This window comes from Maylandia zebra, linkage group LG1 (genome assembly GCF_041146795.1).
Source record: "Maylandia zebra isolate NMK-2024a linkage group LG1, Mzebra_GT3a, whole genome shotgun sequence".
NCBI classification, from domain to species: Eukaryota; Metazoa; Chordata; class Actinopteri; order Cichliformes; family Cichlidae; genus Maylandia; species Maylandia zebra.
The window spans coordinates 24591263-24611439 of record NC_135167.1 but is presented as its reverse complement, the minus strand read 5'-3'; the positions used below and the strand labels follow the sequence as shown (position 1 = coordinate 24611439).

Genomic DNA, 20177 nt, shown 5'->3' with positions numbered 1-20177 from the left:
GAAATCTTTGATCTTATTCCAACAATTTAACTTGCAAGATTGTGAAGTTTCTTTCTCATCTGTGCAAAAGTTTAAACGTGTTTGTTTTTTCAAGTCAGGGTAGGTAGAAGTGATAGCGCGGATAAAAAGAAGCTGAAATAAGACCTGAAAGAAGGAGTTTGAAAACCTGCATCTGTCTCAGTTTCATTGACACACGAGGGCGACAAATGACAGGTGAACATGTACCACATCTCAAAAATTTAATGCAAAATGAACTCATTGTGGTCACACAAACATCTACAAGCAGGAAAATAATTTTCTATTAATAGTTCATAGCAGTTTTTAACAAAATTCATGTTTCATAAAATGGAAACCCTGAGTTTATCAGACATGTAGACGTCAGACATTTGGGAGTACATATCAAAGTCCTCATGTCTTCTTCCCCCTGCCTTTTCCTCTCATGCTTCCTCTCCCTCTCGTGCTTTTCGCTCCGCGTCCTCTCCGGCTCCCCTCGAACACAGATCGGGCTGTAACCATAGCAACTCCAGGACCACCGTCGCTGTCCTCACCAGAGCTGCTGCTGCTCATCCTGGTTCTCTTAGGTGGAGTTTTATTAGACTGAGGAACAGACTTTACTGAGAGGGAGTCATGACTGGTGCTACTGCTATCTCTGAGAGCTGTAAGAGGAGATTCATCAGTCATCTCTGACCCTAAAAAGCCTCCTCCTGCCACAGATCTCCTCACATCTTTCTCCTCTCCTCCTTTATCCTGACTCCCTTTCTTAGACTTAGACAGGGAATGCGTATCGTCCTCACTGTCGTCCTCTTCCTCCTCGGCTCCTCCTTCCCTCTCTTTTCGCTTCAAGCAGGTGACCGCTCGGCGGAGTCGCTGACTGCGGATCGCCTGCTTCTCACGTTGCTCCATGCGGAAGAACGAGTCTATCCGCAGCTGAGTCTAAACCAAAGCAGACAAGACATGAACGATAGAAGGCTACAAGCCAGTTTAATTTATTGTTTCTATTATTGATTTTTCAAAAGTTACACAATCTAACTGGAGACATTTAACCCCTGAGACCCAGGTGGTTGTTTGATATGCACGGGTTTGAATTTACAGCATAATAGTACTGTTTAAGACTAAGACTTAACTAATGCTAGCGTGCTTACTGCTCTTAGCTCAATATGTAACCGTTCATTATTCTGATTCCTGCTATGTCAGCAATCAATAATCGTTAGCTAATAAAACATTTAGGCAATTATTTATTTTAGTTAACCTATCTTAGCTAAGCTAACATTTTGATAACATGCCAAATTATAACCAACTATCTGCACTGTTTATTGTATCTTTAGGTTTTAGCTTAACATTTAGCTAAACATTTTAGCCATTTTATGGCCATTTAATGTGTTTAACAATAATAATAAATTTTATTTTTGTTTCAAAACATTCTGGGACACCTTAAAATCAATTAAATAACAAAATCACAGTATGAATAAAATTGTTGATATGCATTTTAGAGAAAGGGCCCTAAGACAGAGCCCTGGGGAACACCACTGACAAGCTTGTAATCTGAAATGTATTTTTCCTTCTAGCTACCCATTACAATTGATCGCCTTCAGCTAACCATTTAACTGTTTACTCATTACTTTTAACTTGCAAATATTCAACCATTATGTTTAGCCTATCACTAAATTTCTTCTCACTTGAGGTTACTGAAAACTGATCTTTGGAGAAGCTGCTTCCTGAGTGAAGACTTCAAGAAACTGTTTACATGTGGAAAAAAAACACAAAGATTTTGTCTTGCATTTTCAAAGGTGTGCGCCTTTCTCTCCTTTTTTGACATTGGCCTCCGTGCCAGGTTATTGTTGCTTTGACATGCTCACATGTGGATGTAACCTGGTTACCTGCTGGGTGTTGAGCTGCTTGATCACAGGCTGAAGAGTCTCCTCTGTTTTCCGACTGCTCCAGCCAAAACGACTCAGGCAGAATGTAAAGCGCTTGTTAAGAAATATTCATACGTTCAGGAAAAGCAGGCAAACACATTCCCACAAACAGAGAAAGGATATTCTTTGATCATGTCCAGCTGTGGACGTCCCCAGCTGAAGGAGCTGCCTGACTGGTCAATAGTGGGGTGCAGGTAAGCCTGAGCCACCACAGGGTTGGGGAAACCAGGCTGCAGTTTCAGATCCCTCAGCTTCTTCTTAACTTTTGTGTCCCGAGGATCAGACGCCAGGTGCTTTTTCTCTTGAGCCTCTGACCACCAGTTACTACAGTTAAATTAAAAAAAAGAAAAGAACAAAGGCAACAACAATAAGAAAGAAAGCTCAATGCAGAAATAACATTTATATTTACTCATGGTGTTTTTTAGCACACAACCCCAATCCTAAAAAATATGTAAATGCAAAAAAAAAAAAAAAATGCAATGATTTGCAAATCTTATATAATAACATTATTCACAGTAGAACATTAAAAAAATGAGAAAAATATTGGCTCAATTTGAATTTGATGGTGGCAGCATGCTTGAAAAAATAAAAATTGGCACAGGGACATGTTTGACTCCAATGACTCCCACCCCCTCCCTAACACACTGGACAATCTGAAGAGCAGTTTCAGAAACAGGTTCCTTCAACCTCGCTTTCTGAGGGAACATTACAGGAGGTCATTTCTTCCTGTTGCTATCAGACTCTTTAATTCATCCACCTGAGTCCAAAAGATCACAGACATCCAGTACTGATTGTTGTCTTTGTCTCTTGCACACAGAAGCAATCTCACCCACCTGAACTGTATCAGTGGCTCCAGGCCTGGTCCTGGAAACTCATTCAGTATCTCCATGCCAGTCACGTAGCCGACCCCTGGCACACCCTCCGTGTAGTCACTTCCAAGCAGGTAAGCCAGATTTATCATTTTAGTCCTGTCCAGACCTGACGGAGGCGAGATTACAGGTTGTTAAGTAAACAGGAAAAATAAAGAAAAGGACAACACTGTAAGCAATAAGACTGTGCTGACAGCCTGTTACACAAACACCTCTCCCTCATATGTACAATATTAGCTTATGAAATTCCTGTTGTGATGTGCCATCTTAGCACTATTACAACACTCCCATAAATATGACACCATTGCAGCTGCAACCACCAATAAAACTAAATCAACCATGCACGGAGCCATGTGGGTCAGTGTGCTGGTTTAAGAGAAAATAACTATAATGTGCCCATGAAAGAACATGATTGTTGTGTTTCCACAGCAATCATGTATGTAGATTTAATACATTTGATTGGAAGCAGGCTTGAATTCCATCCTTTGATATATATTTTTTCATATAACCCCACACACACACACGCACACACGCACACACACACACATTCACTGACTGAGCTGGCTCTGCAGGTCGCTGTGCTGGTAATGTTCGACATATTTGTCCTGGCTGAAGAAGTTCTTGTAAACGTGACGTCCTCCAAAGAGCCACACGTCCGAGTCGTCTGTAATGGTCCCGTGCGTGTGGTCGGCCCAATCGAGCGCCGCACACTGAGCCTCGGCCTCCATCGGAGCCACCAGATATGGGACGCCGAACAGCCGCAGCAGCTCCTGGTTTCAAACGGTCATTACTCACAAAGTACAATAAGATGATGTAGAGCGTTCTCAGTATCAGAGTTGGCGTTTAGGGGTTTAGGTCTCATTATGTCCCGAGATGTGTTAAAAGACTCTGATCTTAAAATTACAACCCTTTCAGCTCAACAGGCTGCGGATGTTTCCGTGGTCATCTGAGAGGTACTTCTGCTCTTAGCAGCTGATTACAGGAGCAGCTGACAGGATTAAAAACAGATTGCACACACTGAGCTTTTACCTCAGTGTGAATTTTATGAAGGAGAAAATGCTGACAGCATTTGGCTTTCAGGGGTGTGAGCGAGCCAGCAGACGCACAGCAAAGACTGTGAGGTAGCAATGACTCTGGGAATGTCTGGCAGAGGTGATGCTGGGAAATGTATCCCTGCTGGGAGTTAACACCTGCTCTGATCTGTCAGATCCGCTGTCAGCGCATTAATCTATTTACATGCTGGTTTCTATTTTTTCTAATTAAAGCGTACACATCAACTTTTTAAAAAACATATATACTTGTTTACGGTCTGCGTGTGGCTGTATGTGCTGATGTGATTTCTCTCTCACCTGGCTCTCCAGGTACATCTGCCCGGTGACTGTGTTGGCCATTCTCTCCTGCTGCTGTTTCTGCTCCCTCAGGTTGCTCTGCTCCACCTTCAGGGAGCTTTCCAGGGCCTCCAGCTCATCCTGCAGAACAAACACACACTTTTGCATGTCAACCTGCTCCTTATAGTCTTGTTTCTGTTTATGCTGAAGAATGCTTGACGTGCAAAACAACAACAAATAATTATAGATAAACCAGAAAGTCTGAAACTGTTATTTCTTCACAAACAGTAATGGATATAGCTGATAAGAAATCAAAGTACAGACATGACGTACGTGTTATTTTTGAGTTGCAAAACCTTGGTCATGACTCACTGAATGAGTGTTTGCTTAATAATATTAATACGAAAGGGTGTTAGTTGAGCATTCTCTGAACATCTGGTCTTTCCTCAGGAGACAAATCAACACCAGTTTGGTAAAACTTACTTACACGACCATCTCAAATTAATGGACTGGGTTTGGGAATATGCCCATCATAATAATTCCTTTTTTTAATGATCTGACAGTTTGATCTGAAGTGATCAGTATGATCGGAGTAGTTCTCTGTTAAAATATCAAAAGGATACCAGTCTTCTGAAAATTTCAGCACTGAAGAGCCCAAAAATGAGCCCTTAGTTTCACATAAGAAGAAAAAAGAAGAATTTTTTTACGTCTTAGAAGAAAGTAGGCCACGTGTGACTATATTTGTAGTACCGCTTGAGTACTAATGAATCATCAAGATGACTAATTTTCTGTCTATCAGAGATCAGTAAACTGCAGAATTACAGAAACTTACAACATCAAAGTGTTCCCATTCATTGATGGCTGGAGCTGATCTGGATTCTGTCTCCGTTTGCTCTTTCATCTCATTCTGTGCCTTTGTTTCTGCTTCTTCCTCTGAGTTCAGCGCAACAGTTGAGGAAATTTCTGCTAAACTTTCCTCTGAGTTTCCTTCTTCCTTTGCGTCATCTTTATGGACTTTATCTGGATGTGCTTTCTCTCCAGTTATCACGAGGGAATCATCTGCAGTCTCCTCTTTTGAGTCGTCTTCTGAGACCTCAATGAAGCTCTCTGAGAAAACAGGGAAAGAGCAGACTGAGATGACCTTTGCATTCCCATAAGAGAAAATGTGGCGTTATTTCTAACTGCAGTGACTGATATGTTCTGGGACCATGCGTATATGTGGAAAGCATCAACAACAATAGAGGATCAGGCTGGGTCGCAAAGCGGCTTGCAGCAGACACCTAATAAAGTGTCGGCAAGCAAAGGCGGCTTAATAATGTGCCTTATGGCAGATTTACCAACTAGATCAGCTGGGCCACCATCTGGCTTTTGCTGATGCATGAGGGCTGCACGACCTGAACAAACACTAACGCTGTTAGACCAAGCATGGGGTAACTGGCATAATTACACTTTAAAATCTGGTTAATACAACATTAAGCGACTGGTTTTCCTTGATGACTGAACCTACTCTGTAAGCTAGATAATTTAATCTTTACCCAAGGCACAGGACCAATTTGCAGGATGTCTATTTGACGTCCTATATGCAGCCCTGTTATTATATTATCCATACAGTGATCGGTTTTGTTCTGAGAAGTCAGGCTTTTCAGAAACCAACACGTCTCAGTTCAAAATTTTATATTAAAATGTAAAACCCTCTGCTTATTTAAACCTGTAAATCTGACATCTGGAAGCACAAACACACTACAGATTTAACACATTTTGAATGACTGCAATGTGAAAGACACCATTACTGTACCTTCTGACTCGCTTTCCTCGCTGCTCTCTGACTTCACTTCAGATCCATTTTTCTCTGGAGCTTCGGTGAACTGCTCTAAGAGTGCGGTGGGTCTTCCAGAGAGCTGAGGAGAGAGGTTTGTAGATACTGGGTTTTGACTGTTTGCAGCAGCAGCAGCATCCTGAGGTGTGCGCTCTGGTTCTCGTCTATTAACTTGTTCTTGTTTCTCCACTCGTGCCCGACAGCTTGTCTTTATATCCTCAGACAGCTCTGCTTTCCTCATCTTATCTTCTGAGCTGATCTCCTTTGCTGCTAATCGAAGTGCTTTATTTCTCTCGCCAATCAATTCTTCCATCTCGTCTTCAGAGCTGCTATCTAACAACCTGTCTTTGTCACGTAAACTTTGCCCCGTGAGCTTCATATCAAGGCCTTTTTCTTTGAGTGAAGGTTTGGCCTCTTCCTCCGAGCTGCTGGTGACCGCTCTTGGGGCACGGTGATGAATATTTGTTTGATTGGTGGGCGAGCTACTCTTAAATTCAGCAGCTCCACCTTCATCTTCAGCCAGAACCTGTTGGATTGCCAGCAGTGTGCGTGGAGACATGCTGCCACCATCCGTCTTAACCCGGTCGGACTTCTCCTCATCGGAGCTGTCGTTAATCGCAGCCTGGATAGCTCTGAATGTCCGAGGTGAGGGCGGTGAGGCGTCTCCATCAGACGGTTTTGATGCTGAGGGTTTGGAGTCGCCTGAGGAGGTAGCTTGCGCTTTATCTTCTTCCTCACAGACAGGACGCCAAAGAGGCTCAGGTTTGTCTTTGGGCCGTCTTTGACAGCCTGACAGGGAGCTCCCAGCCCAGGGTGCAGCTGCAGGTTGGCTCTCGGGGGCTGTCTCACTCTTTTTGGTGCCTATGAAGGTAAAGTGGAGTGCAGTTTTATAAACTAACACAGAGGCAAGCTTGTACTTTTTCATTTCAGCCTTCTGATATGTCAAAAGAAAAGTAAAACACAATGATCCACCAATAAAAATCTGATAAAAAGAACTACATCATGATGTTTTTGAACAAAAAACTGTTTAAAATATGAACTTATATGAACATTACTTGTCTTCCAATGAACCTTTTAAATGTTCAGACATTTAAATGTGATTCGGAAAAGAAATCTGTAGCACTGATTATCTATTTTCCAGACAGTAGTGCAACAATCCACTGACTGCCTCACCTTTGATAAGGATATAGTGAGAATGGTCTTCTGAAACCAGCCGCTGTGCCTCCACGCTTTGCTGAGCTCCGTCCTGCTGGCAGACATCTGGAGCACTGCCTGCGCTCCGGTGGTTCATCTCCTTCTCCACACCCTCCAGACGCTGGTTCAGCCGGTTCCTCTGCAGCAGGCCAGCCAGCTGGTACTGTGAAAAGTCTCCGGACCGCTGAGAGAGTGAAGAAGCGTCAGGAGACACTGAAGCATGAGTGAGGAGTTATCCAGACCAAACTATTTCCATTTTAAAACATTTAAAAATAAAAAAGCCTTAGCAATAACTGTAGCCTGAGAGTGAGATGTACCTCTGGAGGTTTGTGAAACATGGTCCGCCGTCTTTTAGAAAACTCTTTCATGTCTTTGAGGATCTCATGTTTCATTTCAGGAGGCAGGCTGGCAAAGTCCTCTGAGTTGATGTCCATTGAGTTGGGGTCTTCACACATGTCTCCCTGAGACATGAAGAACAAACTCACTTTAGTCAGTGAGGACAGTTATACAATAAACGTAAAGACAGTTACCCATATGTGAACAGAGACACAAGGCGATGAATTTTACTGGATATATAAAGAAGAGTTTGTAAAGGAAAAATTGCAAAAATATGTTAACATTTTGGGGAGAGGATACCAATTTGGTGCACTTTCAGAGTGCAATGACACCATTTTACCTGATACATGTAATAACTATCAACCATTTCCTCCTCCTCCTCTCGTTCTTCCTCCTCCTCCTCTGAGCTGTAAGTGCAACAGGAAAACATTCAGATGTTTGTTATTGCACACTATGTTTGATATGGCACTAAATAAAGACAACCATGCATTTTACTAATTGCTCCTTGGTTCATATGAACTGTTTGGTTATCTGAGAGAAGAGGGCAAGAAAACAAAAAGTTTCTAGTCATGGATATGAAGCCATTTGCTTTCACAAAGCACCTGACCCTCCTGGCATGTCCACACATGTGGAGGAAAAGAGCTTTTCAGCATTCCGTTTACCCAGAAAAGACCCTGCATGGATTCTGACTAACTTATGTATGCAAGCAAGTGAACAGTAACCTGCTTTTGGCTTTCTCCTCTGCGGGTGGCAGTGCTGGAAGAACATACATGTCATCCACCTCATTTCTCCTCACGCTGGAGAGGCTGGGGAGAGGTTCCTTACTGGGAAGTAGGAAAGAAATGTGCGTTAATTTCAGGCCAAAGCCCTGACACTATAATGACTCCAGAAGGAGAGCAGAGGTATTTTTATTTTGTTGATGTCATTGAAGAATAGGAGGGTAAACATGGGAGGAACTATTTACTGCTGGTTTAGGGATGCTCCCTCTGTCCCTCACCTGTGGTCTCCAAGTGCAGCTTTGATAGCCTGTCTCTTCAAGAATGTTTTGAGCAGTTTCTCATTGGTGTTTCTGGACTCGCGAGTCAGCTCCTCCTTCCTTTGCCTCCTCAGAGCCTGCAGGAGGAAAACAAGGTTAAAATGAAGACGCTAAGCAGGAATCGCTTGCCTGCTACACAAACGCATGCACGCGGGCACACAGACTTACAAGGGTCTGCTTCTTCAGCAGCGGTGCATCCCCATCAAACACAAAGACTGGCCTGATGCGGAAGAAGAGTAGCTTACAGATGCGGTGGAAGAGAGTGAGCAGGTGGGCGTTCTGGACGCTGTTGCCTTCACGGTCCCTCACCCCTTTCACCGCCTGGTTCAGCCATATACTGATGTCTGAGGGGGGCTCTGGTTAAGGTTTCTGCTATGACTGAAGTTAGTAAAACCTACACACTGCTGAGACAGAAGAAGCAAATAATGGTGGACAGATCAAAGATAAATACAGCATTTCTAACTGAGGATACCAACAGCAAGGATCTTTCCCTCCAGTGTCTCGGGGTTGATGGGTTTCCCTGTGCTCTCCAATAGCCTCCACAGTCCGTGCACTCCCATGGTTAGCAGTCCAATTAATGTGTTACAAACTGAAACATACCGCCACAGTGCGCTATAAGCACTGAGCATTTGTCCTGAAACCCCTGGAGCAGAAAAAGGGGATCCCTTTTTAACATTTGTTGCAACTGTATTTTCATCCGGAAAGCAATTATTCCCTTCGTATGAAGGTTCCGGGCTTGGGGCGGGAGGGGTATCAATACTCTGTTACACCAGCGGTTTATCGCAGCATCTATTTCGGACCATAAATCAGCTGAGGCTTAAGAAATGTTAGTAGAATGATAGATAAACCGATCTGAGATCAGTGTGTTGTGACGTTGAGGGGAGTAATTGGGTGGAATAGTTCCTGGGTTACATCTGACAGGCTACGTGCGACCTGCGCTACTTTTTCGACAAAAACGATTATTTTGTAGATAATGTAACAGCTATTCAAGTTTAGGATTACAAAACAAAAACGTGGCTTAATATTTACGCAGTTATTTCCATCTGGCGAGCGGGTTAGAAAGGTGTATTGCTGGTTTAACAGGAAGTTTTGCCTGGGAGGTAAAAATCAGGGTAAAAATCTCACAGGAAACTCGCGAGAGGCCAACTGTGTCCGGTGGCAAAACAAACAGCCTGGGGCTTACGGCTAGTTAAGCGAGGAGGATTCTACCCAGTATGTTATCCAATTATATCTGTGAACTCACTAGAAACGATACCAAATACACAGAAAAGCGTCTTGTATACTCATTATGACACAGCTAATGCTAATATAAAGCGAAGTTGTTTATCATTGACGCTGCTCTGCAATCGGCTAATGTTAGCACAGTTAGCTTCCTACCAAGTTACCGTTATCACGTTACGTTTTCAGAGCCTCAGCTGTTAACCCTGACCTTTGACTGGCGGTCTTCTTTAATCATTGGACACGACAGGTGTTAAAAATATTTCACTTTCCCCATTGTTGTTATTACAGGGCGAAGGGCCACCCGAGACGTCATCAAGACGTGGGTTTCACCCAAACAGACTACCTTTCACACCAACACCACCTCCACCATGACTGCTGCTGTTAGAGGTACGTGTGGTTTCTTTGTGCTCTAGTGTTCACATTTTACACACGGGTATTTGTAAAGTCAGCGGAAGTAAACTTGACCAAGAGTTGATGGAAGTCTGTCTTTTTATCGTCTTCATGCGTTTCTTGTGCTGTTTGGTGTTTGCGGAGCTTCTGTTTTTGTGAAACATAAACAAAGCTGACACACATAAGGATTAAAGCTTTACAACATTGTTAGGCATATGTATTCCACTGCACTGTCCGCATGTTAGAGGAATCGGACTCAGTGCAAAGTGTGATCACAATTCTTGTTCCTTTTTATCTTCCAGATTCTGCCAGTGTGCCTGTCCGAGGTCCTGGCGATGGCATGGAAACTGAAAAACCGCCAGCCATCCTGGAGGTTAACACAGATACACTTCCACCAGGTCCATCTGAAGTTCCCCTCGTGAAAGTAGCTAGCCCAAAGCGCAGCCCCAAATCTACCCATCCAGCACCTCCTGCTGCCCCGCAGCCACTCGGAGTGCTCCACCTTGGGAAAGTAACTCGAGAGGCCTGCACAGAGGTGGAGGCTGTGAGGATCATGGTCCCACGTGCTGCTATTAGCCGGAGCAGCCGCACAGGAGCCACTGAGGCGAAAGGGGAGACCGGGCAACAGGCTGAGGAGCAGGGGTCTCCTTCGCTGCATTTAGTGGAGGACTGGAGAGGACAGCTGGTGAAGCTGCAGAACTCTGAGCGCAGGCTGCTGCAGGACAAAGAAGGCCTGTCCAATCAGCTCCGTGTGCAAACAGAGGTGAGGCTGCAATGAAACTGACACGCATTATTTAAATATCAGACACACTGAGGACCCTTTTTTTTTTTTTTAAAAATGGTGAGCACAACAAAAATGTAACTAATATGGTTTGTTATTCTTAAAGCTTTTTTCTTTTTAATGACAAAGTTCTTTACAATACGAAGAGAGAAGACAGTTCAACTTCTCATTTGTGTTTTCAGTTGTAAAAGGAGGTTTTATCAAATTTGTGCGCTAGGTGAACCGTGAGCTAAAGAAGCTGCTGGTGGCGTCGGTGGGTGACGACCTTCAGTACCACTTTGAGCGCCTGTCACGGGAGAAAAATCAGCTGATTTTGGAGAACGAGGCTCTGGGCAGGAGTCTGGCACACACTGCAGAGCAACTAGAGCGAATGAGTATCCAGTGTGACGTTTGGAGGAGCAAGTTCCTGGCCAGCAGGTAATGGACAGTATAATTCAGTGGAAGATAAATTAAAAAATGTATGTGTGTGTATATATATTATCTGTGTTTTGCTGAATAAACTCTTGAATTTGTGTTGTCTCCTCAGAGTCATGGCAGAGGAACTAACGAATGCCAGAGCAGCTCTGCAGAGACAGACCAGAGAGGCACAAGGAGCAATTCAGGACCTGCTGTTGGAGAGAGAGGAGTTCTCCAGGGACATGATGCTCACCCACAGGTAAGATTGTGACTCACATGTAGTGATTAAATAAACTGGAGTGTCTATTATAAGAACTCTAAACTTAAAGCATACTGGAACTCAGAGCCCCTGATGCTGGCGTGAATGATGGCAGTATGTGTTGACGTTACCTGTTTTTGTGTTTTCAGATCTCTGGAGCAGCTCCTGGTGTCTCTGCAGTGGGGCAGACAACAGACGTACTATCCCACCTCACAACCCCTAAGCACGGGAGAGCTGGCGGTGGCCAATCACAAGCTAGCAGACGCCATCAACGCCCACCTGCTGGGTAACAGCGGCGGCAGCAGCACCAATGCCGCAAAAAGCAGCAGCAGCAGCAGCGCAGCAGCTGAGCAGATGGCTGAGAAGGTGAAGGTTTTACATGTTTGTTTATGATAAATATCATATTTAATTTCTCACATTTGTAAGAAAATCCAGAAACTCACAGATGTCACTCACTTTCTGTCTCAGGTGCTGAAGAGTTTAGATCCCATTTCCTGCTCCGAAAACAAGGCTGAGTCTCCACTCAGTGACTCCACCCCCTCAAACTTCCTCAATAGTAAGAAGAGCATTGGCAGGTTTCACCCTTACACCCGCTACGAGAACATTACGTTTAACTGCTGTGAGCGCTGTACAGGAGACATCCTGGTGCTGTAGAGGTCACAGAGACTACCACAAACATCGTTGGAGCTTATTTCAAAGGACTGAGTGTAGTCTGAGGGTTACTGGAGCTTTGTGTTTAGTTGGAACAGCAGCAGACAGTTGCTGCTCTCCTGGTTGTGGTTTTACCCTGACTGTTATTTTTACATTTCAGATGATGGTCGGAATATATATGGCTCTGTTTATTTTGTTACTTTTATTTGCTCTGAATTCAGGAATCGTAACGCAATGATTAGACATTTCACTGGGATGTGACATCAAGGTGAGTCCGTGTTATGCGTTGAACAGAGATGCAAACATGCACGCTGGAAGCGATTCACAGCAGCGTGATGATCGGTGACCATAGTCACTGGCGATGGACATGGACAGAACCCAAGATCAGTTTTTCTCGACTTCCAGGCCAGCGACTAAAGTGACTACCTGTAAGAATGATTGACTTATTATCTGAAAGTATATGCATTTGGAGGTTACCTAGGCAACTGGAGCAGAGAATATATTTATTTTTAAAAAAGAAAGTAGAAATGTGGAGATTATAGTTTCAAGCCAAACAGCTGGCACGGCTGCGATACCTTCTACAGACGTCCTTGTGTAGATGAGTTAGTGAAACAACTTGATCATCTGTTGGTGTCTTATTGTATGTTGTGACTTACCTACTTTATTGCACCCAGGTGTAACCATTGGATATGCTTGCATCTGTCCATTGCCAGCCACTTTGGTTTGCAGAAATTCAGCCAACTCTTTCAAGTTTGTGCTTTTCTTTCTTCTGATCAGATGCAATGTTTTGCACCATCCTCATATTTATCACTACACTGTGTTTATGTAGTAACAGAGAAATTATTGCCTTATTACTGAATGCAATTCTGAAGTAACTCATCTATACAAGGCATTTTTAGAAGGTTTTAATTGCCACATTTTGACTTTACTCTCAAAATGATCAAAAACAATTTTTTCTTAATGTGGCACTAATACTCCTTCGGAGCCTCCAGTCTTTAGTGTGTTTTGAGGGTGTGCTGAGTTTTATTTGCATATTCCAGCTGTAAGTTTGATCCTGAGACTTGAAAGTATGTTGTGTAAATACCCCTCCAGTGAGCTGCTTCCACTGTGACTGTATATAAAGTGAATCAGGGTCCCTCCTATACTGCAGGAGCCACACTTCCTCTGTATAATGGTGCTACCTTATTTAGGAAAACACTGTATTAATATATTTTGTATATTTCATCATGTAAATGCATTAATATACAGTATTTTGGAAGTGGACAGATGGTACTACAAGAGCAAAAATGACCTTGACTCTTTTTTTTTTTTCCTCTTCATTTAATGTCGTTTTTGTTTTGTCTATTATTATTTAAAAAGAAATGTATAAGGGCTGTATTTTTGCTTCAAAACACATTACAATAAAATAACTGGTAATCGATTGAAAATATGCATTTAAAACTGAGCTGTTTCTTTCATCTCTTTTGGAAACGACTGCTCTTTGCAGTAATAGTGATGGTTTCATCTGCAGTGAATGCACAACAAATATCTGTACATCCTTTGTTTTTCTAAAATAAAGACCAAAGTAGTTTCTACTTTTGCATTGTTGTCATTAAAGCAGCATTTATTCACTTTCAATTTACATTTACAAAATAGCAAAAGTTCGTTTTCTCACTCCTCATGCCACCACATCCTGTTCCTGCCTCCACTTTTTCTGGCTTCTATGTCACTCTTTAATGATGTCCGTACTTTGGTTCCAGCTGGTGTGTTTTCTCTGTCTCTTCCAGTGAACCCGGACTCTCTGTGCTCTTTGTTTTTAAATGTGTTTATATTTCTTTTCTCTCCTGACCTCGGTGGCCTGTCGCCATCATCTCTGGCTCTGTGTCTGGTAGTCTGCGTCTGTTGTTGGTGGAAGCCATCGTGCTTCCTTTTAGGCACAAACTGTAACGCCTCATCCCATCTCCCTCTATCCTTGAAAGAGAGCATAATGCGGATCATCTGATCCAGAGTCAGATTTTTGGCTCCCATCTCCCAGTGGAGGAACTCATCGAGGGGTAAACGGGCTGTGGCCAGCTTCAGACGCTTTGCATTGGCCAGCGATAAGCCTTTCTGGATCGAGCGGTCCACTAGAGCTCCGATGATATAAACCTTTGAGTGGTCAAAGGTGCGGAGGACGTTGGGCGAGTCTGCAGTGAGGTACACGAGCTGTTCGCGGGGGAACAGGTCAACGTGCTGCCGCTCAGAGGTGGAGATGAGTAGGCGCTCCCAAGTCTCTGCACCGTACCGTTGGAGCAGCTCCTTCTTGTAGAGTCCATCTGGCTGCAGGTTGCAGAAGTGGAGATGGTAGGGCTCAGTGGCACGCCGGTTTAGCCCTTCAACATCCATCAGCTGGGACACCGTGTTCTCGATCTCCCGTCTGGACATGTGCGACTCATAGCTCATGTCAAACACCAGCGGCTGACCGAACACCATGGACTGAGCGGACTTCCACGCCAGCAGCTTGTCCAGAGAACGGTCCCAGAATTGAAGGAAGAGTGTGTTTTTCAACCTGGGTCCACCCTCGCCCTCCCCTTCCTCTCCACTGCTCTCCAGTTCTCTTCTCTCCATCAAAGATGCTTCTCTCTTGGCTGCCTTCTGCTGCTGCTTCTCCTTACGGGCCTTTTTGTGGCGCTCCCTGATAGCCAGGTACTTCAGGTACTTCTTCCTGGAAGACTTGGTGGTGAGCTTCGCCAGTGTCTCCACCTCCTCATCAGTCATCTCTTCAGGTACAAGCTTTCCAGCTTGCTGCCACATCGCAACCAGATCCCGCATTGCCTCCAGAGAAGACCCGTCCTTTGAATCATCTCCTGGCTCTTTCAGGTTCTCATCATCATCACTTTCCTCTGCTTCATCTTGAACCTGCTTCTCATCAAATGCAGCCTGGGATCTCATCACAGACTTCCACCTGTCCAGATCTAGAGCCTCTGTTTCCTGGGTTTTACCTGCTTTCGTCTGCGCAGCATCTGTCCCCGCTGGGCTGATAGCACTGAGGAGGCGGATGGACACCGCGATGGACGCTCTGTGCCTGCTGGCCCTGCTGTTGCTAGTATTAAAACTGCACACTTGCCTCCCGAAAGCGCAGAATGACACAGAATGAGCGCATTTCCAAAAAACAGCACAGCCTCTGGGAGTGAAGAGCCGCAGCAACATCGCCACAAATGAAACGAAACAAGAGCTGCTTAGAAAACCAGGAGAGCCAGACTGTGTTTACAGAAGCGCTTCTCCCAGACTTCCGCTGTTATTCAAGTATTACAAGTAACGGGAACATCTCACTCAGAGTCCAGAACGTTCTCAGACGTGTGCTCACATGTGTTGACGGCCAGGCTTCTCAAACACTAGGGAAGAAGGTCACGGTGTCACACTATAATGTGTCGTAGAGGAAACAACGAGGTGGCACAGCATCGATTGTCTTTGTTGAGAAGAGAACACGAGCCGTTTTTAGCCAGCTAAATCTATACAATATATTTAAATGGTAATATGATATAATAAATTATAAACCACAGCTTATTTAAATTATTTCCACAGTGTCTCTAATTAAAGTTAAGGCGGATATTTGATGGTGTCGCACACGACGCAATGATGACGCACTTCCCTCCCGGAAGTAAAACAACCGTACAGGGGGAGACGTTAGCTCGTTAGCCTCAAAATGAGTTTGTTTTTGCCCAAATTAACGTGCAAAAAAGATATCGACGAAGTCATTAAAGGGGTGGCAGAAAAAGTCGTGGTTTTACGGTTCGGCAGGGACGATGACTCGGTGTGTCTGCAGCTCGACGAGATAGTAAGCTGAAACGGTGACATGAATGTAAATAATAACTGCTCACTCTCTACTTTAGCTCATGTGTCTCCTGTCTTTCTGTTGTAGCTCTCTAAAACGGCCCACGACTTGAGTAACATGGCGTCCATTTACATCGTCGATGTTGATAAAGCTCCCATTTACACGAGATACTTCGACATAAGCTACATCCCCTCCACTGTCTTCTTCTTCAACGGACAGCACATGAAGGTCGATTATGGGTGAGTGGACCTAGGGCTCAGAATGACATTAACCTAAAATCATTATAAGAAGACATTAGTTTGAAGCAGTCGAATAGCTTGAACCAGGGAAGTGACCCGAGTGATTATCGAGGGCCACTGAGCTACCCCTCAGTTACATTTTCCTTGCCAGACTTTCTTGAGTTTTTTTTGTTTTGTTAAACAAACGCTTAAAAGATTACTTAGCAAAGAAGTAATCTAAAACACACACACGCACACATTGTGTCTTTAGGCAGCAAAAACACCTTATGTGTCTCTGCTTATTTAATTGAATCTATGATATGTGCAAAAGATAACAGACATTAATTGGCACTTTTCACCTACAAGGTGTATTACAAATAGCTATTAGCTGAAAACATAGCATTTGTGATCATGCTGTGCAGTGTTCCCTTAAAATACATATGAAAAAACTGTAGGAAGTCAAGTTACACAGACTGGCGTTTAATAAGCCACCAAATAAGGCAGAAACCAGAGATTTTTTTGATGGTAAACTGGTCTTGAAGTACAGAGAGAGAGCTGTGCGGGAAGTGTGATTTTTATCATGGTGGAAGCAAAACTGCCAAAGTAAGAGGAACTGCATGGCAATGTGTATTAAACAGAAGTGTAGTTCTTATCTTCTTAGCTGCTGGTTCAATGAATTTTGAATAATGAATCAATATCACATTATTCAAATTAAGAGATTTGAATCAGGAAATCAGTTTTTTTTAAACCCACCCCTAAATCCAAGTATACCTGGATAGAGAAAAAAAACAAAAAAACATGGAAAATTATCAGTCATGAATTGGCCCCCCAAAAGCCCAGACCTTAGCATTATTTAAGCACTGTGGGGTCATCTTAGATATGTAGATAGATAGCCATTTACGTGCATATGCAGTGAGATTGGACCCTTTCTGACTGTACATACAAATCCCATACTTCACATTGGGAAGACATGTCAAGAGAGGTAGGATGGAAGCAATGAATATGCAATATATGATGGAACATGAGGAGGAAAAAGAACTCCACCCAGACTGAGCTACTACAGGACGACAGTTTGAGAACAGAAAAAAAACACCTCAGCACAGAGAGCACATGAGTCTTCACACCACCATATAACATAAAGGACGTGCATCGGAGCCGCTTGGAGGGGGAGGAGGGTGATTGTATATCTGTGTCTGATTACGTGTGTGCGTGTGTGTATCCTGTATCAACTGAAAAGAGAGCGTCCTTTCACCCAGTTCTAAGCAAAAGTCAGCAGTTCTCCAGCCGCCGCAGTTGGCCTTGAAGGATGTGGCCAGAGGGTCAAATCACAGTCCTGTTATCAGGGGGAGTTGTTCCAGCCAGCTTTCGGCCTTGAAGCCTTCTAAGCTGACGGCCGGGTAGCTGAATAAGATGATGGTTGTTTGGTTTAAGGTTAGAGTGACCGGGCTGCATTTGATTTCGCAGGTGATCTAATATCCATCACTGGTCCCCAGGTCTATCCAGTTCTCTTTGCAGAGCTGTGAGCTTCTCCAAGATCTTATCCATATTGCGTTCAATAAGCACTGTTTGAGTACTCACGGCTCTGCCCATCGCGTCGATCTTGACAGACAACAGAACATTCATTCCTGAAGGCTGTTTACAGATGTTATATAAAAGCTTGCCTGTCAGTCTGCCCCAGGGCAGCTGTGGCTACAATGTAGCTTGCCATCACCAGTGTGTGAATGTGTGTGTGAATGGGTGGATGACTGGGTGTGTAAAGTGCTTTGGGGTCCCTAGGCGGGACTAGTAAAAGCGCTATACAAATATTTGCCATTTGCCATTCCTGAAGGCTGTTTACAGATGTTATATAAAAGCTTGCCTAAGAGAGTTCAGGTTGTGTTGAAGAATAAAGGTGGTCATACCAAATATTGACTTTCAAACTCATTCGAATTTTACAAACTCTGATGCTCTATTTATTTTGACACGTTTCATTAACGTTGTATTTCCGTTCCTAATTATAAAGAAATAAGGGATTTCAGACTTTTTTCAAATTCATTTTGATGGCATGACTTTCAACTTAAGAATAATCAATGTCAATTTTGTGGATACATATCAACACATACCAAAAGTATAAGCTACTGCTGATGCGCAAAGAGTCAGAATAAGGCCAACAGTTGTTAATAATTGTTTGTCTTTCAGCTCTCCAGATCACACCAAGTTCGTTGGCAGCTTCAAAACCAAGCAAGATTTCATGGACCTGATTGAAGTGATCTACAGAGGAGCCATGCGGGGGAAAATGATCGTCCAGAGTCCCATAGATCCTCAAAATATTCCCAAATATGATCTCCTCTACCACGGGATTTAGAATCGGTGACTTTATTCATTATGTGATGGGCAAGAAGCTCTGCAGAGTAGCACTGACGGCTGCTGAATGAGTAACAAGAGACATTCAGACTTTGAACCACAAAGTAGCTGTTTGAGGAATACTAAAGTGCCTCTGATTTAAAGACTGTTGAACATTTATTCTTTTTTTGTTGTTGTTCTTGTTGTAGAGATCAAATTACCGACAGTGTTTTTGCCTTTACAGGGAGTGTGACAGTAAGGAGGATTGCGGGTTAGTAAAAACAGATATCAACAGAAGTGTTTTGCAAATATTTGATGATATAGGAAATGCAAACCTAAGGGATGTAAAGAGTTTGACTGCAGGGTAGTCTCTACCAGTTTTTAACAGAACTATGTGGGAGGCTGGAAAAACTGGAATGAGTTCAAATTTTACCTGTGTTAAGTAATGGCAGGTGCGCACTCTGTAGTGGGATTTGTCAAATGTTTCATAGTTTATTTTGTTAACACTAAAAAAATTTTTTATCAGTGAAAAATATAATTTTGGTGTTTTTTGTTTTTTTTCTGCCTTCTTCACACGTTTGATAGGCGTGAGTTTTGATGCACTGTGTTAGCGTTTCCTGTGGTAAACCAATGTATATCAGCAGCGAGATGGCACATTTATCCACTGTGCATGCTCTGCTGTTATAATAAAATTTCAACCATCATTTTTCTCTGCGTTCTCTCGGCTCAGCCCTCCTGTTGGACAGGTGTCTGTCTGTGTGGAGTTTGCATTTTCTACCTGTTTAGAACAAGTTTCTTAGGATCACTGGTGTTAATGTAAGGGTAAGGTAATTAAATTTGATCTTCTGATGACAGCAGTGGACTGTGGTATAGAAGCTTGTTTCTGCCACTGAAACAAACACGATTGATTGGCAGAGATAAGTTGAAATTTTCATCTCAAATTGTCAACTTAATTTGAAATTTTACATTTTTTTTTTTTTTCAATTTTGAGTTCAAGTTTCTCAACAAGGTGAGTTAGTAAGTTGAAAATTTCAGATGATTATTTAGAAAGTTTAAACTTATGGGTGGCAAAAATGTATTATTTTCTAAACTTTTGTTTGTTCCAGTGGCACAAAAAAAACTTCCATAGAGCAGTGTGCATACGTCTAAAATCCCCCATAGGTGGATAATAGAAGTAGGTTGAGATCTATTGACCTTATTAGTCCTCCTAGGACCTGGTGTTCACATATGTGGACATAACATTTTGGGTCCTCTAGACCAAAATACAAAATTTTGCTCTACAAGGGCCTGATATTCACTTACGAGGACATGATACTGCTACTGTTCTATTGAAATTTAAAACAAATATCCTCATATGTGCATCTCATTTTTTGTCAGAAAAAAAAAATCAGGTAAAAAAAAAATAAATCTGGCAATTCTTTGTTTTTAAACTTCTCAGGTCCCAATCAGCCCAAATATCAAAGAGAAATTAAAAATGCATGCCATGAAAGAGTTCGAGTCTTAGGAGGTTAAGGTGGATTTTTACTGTGTCAGCTTCTGAACTCATGTGCTAAATGTGTATATAAATCAAATACCACAATAGATTTTGTACTTTCATGTGATATGTTTATATCACATTAAATATATCAGATTAATGATAATAATGACAAGA

The 20177-nt window shown here is 42.9% G+C and overlaps 4 protein-coding genes across 4 annotated transcripts; 2 read left to right on the top strand and 2 right to left on the bottom strand.

Annotated features, from left to right (window-relative positions):
• Positions 1 to 225: 225 nt before the first annotated feature.
• Positions 226 to 9246, bottom strand: ercc5 (excision repair cross-complementation group 5). Its single transcript, XM_004543328.5, has 15 exons — positions 8968 to 9246; positions 8664 to 8839; positions 8457 to 8572; positions 8182 to 8283; positions 7800 to 7866; positions 7441 to 7584; positions 7103 to 7307; positions 5909 to 6790; positions 4946 to 5220; positions 4135 to 4254; positions 3342 to 3555; positions 2750 to 2894; positions 2040 to 2240; positions 1878 to 1962; positions 226 to 933 (listed from the first exon to the last, which is right to left on the bottom strand). Exons 1-15 carry the CDS (start codon positions 9122 to 9124, stop codon positions 409 to 411), a joined length of 3414 nt encoding a protein of 1137 aa, XP_004543385.1. The 5' UTR covers positions 9125 to 9246; the 3' UTR covers positions 226 to 408.
• A 65-nt stretch (positions 9247 to 9311) lies between these two features.
• blzf1 (basic leucine zipper nuclear factor 1) lies at positions 9312 to 13773 on the top strand. The gene is made up of 7 exons (XM_004543327.5): positions 9312 to 9707; positions 10005 to 10103; positions 10409 to 10869; positions 11105 to 11304; positions 11414 to 11542; positions 11692 to 11908; positions 12011 to 13773. Exons 2-7 carry the CDS (start codon positions 10085 to 10087, stop codon positions 12194 to 12196), a joined length of 1212 nt encoding a protein of 403 aa, XP_004543384.1. The 5' UTR covers positions 9312 to 9707; positions 10005 to 10084; the 3' UTR covers positions 12197 to 13773.
• Positions 13490 to 15572, bottom strand: trmt10c (tRNA methyltransferase 10C, mitochondrial RNase P subunit). The gene has a single exon (XM_004543326.3). The coding sequence runs from the start codon at positions 15359 to 15361 to the stop codon at positions 13844 to 13846; it is 1518 nt and encodes a 505-aa protein (XP_004543383.1). The 5' UTR covers positions 15362 to 15572; the 3' UTR covers positions 13490 to 13843.
• A 208-nt stretch (positions 15573 to 15780) lies between these two features.
• Positions 15781 to 19230, top strand: txnl4b (thioredoxin-like 4B). Its single transcript, XM_004543325.4, has 3 exons — positions 15781 to 15989; positions 16074 to 16225; positions 18383 to 19230. Exons 1-3 carry the CDS (start codon positions 15858 to 15860, stop codon positions 18546 to 18548), a joined length of 450 nt encoding a protein of 149 aa, XP_004543382.1. The 5' UTR covers positions 15781 to 15857; the 3' UTR covers positions 18549 to 19230.
• The last annotated feature ends 947 nt before the right edge of the window (positions 19231 to 20177 follow it).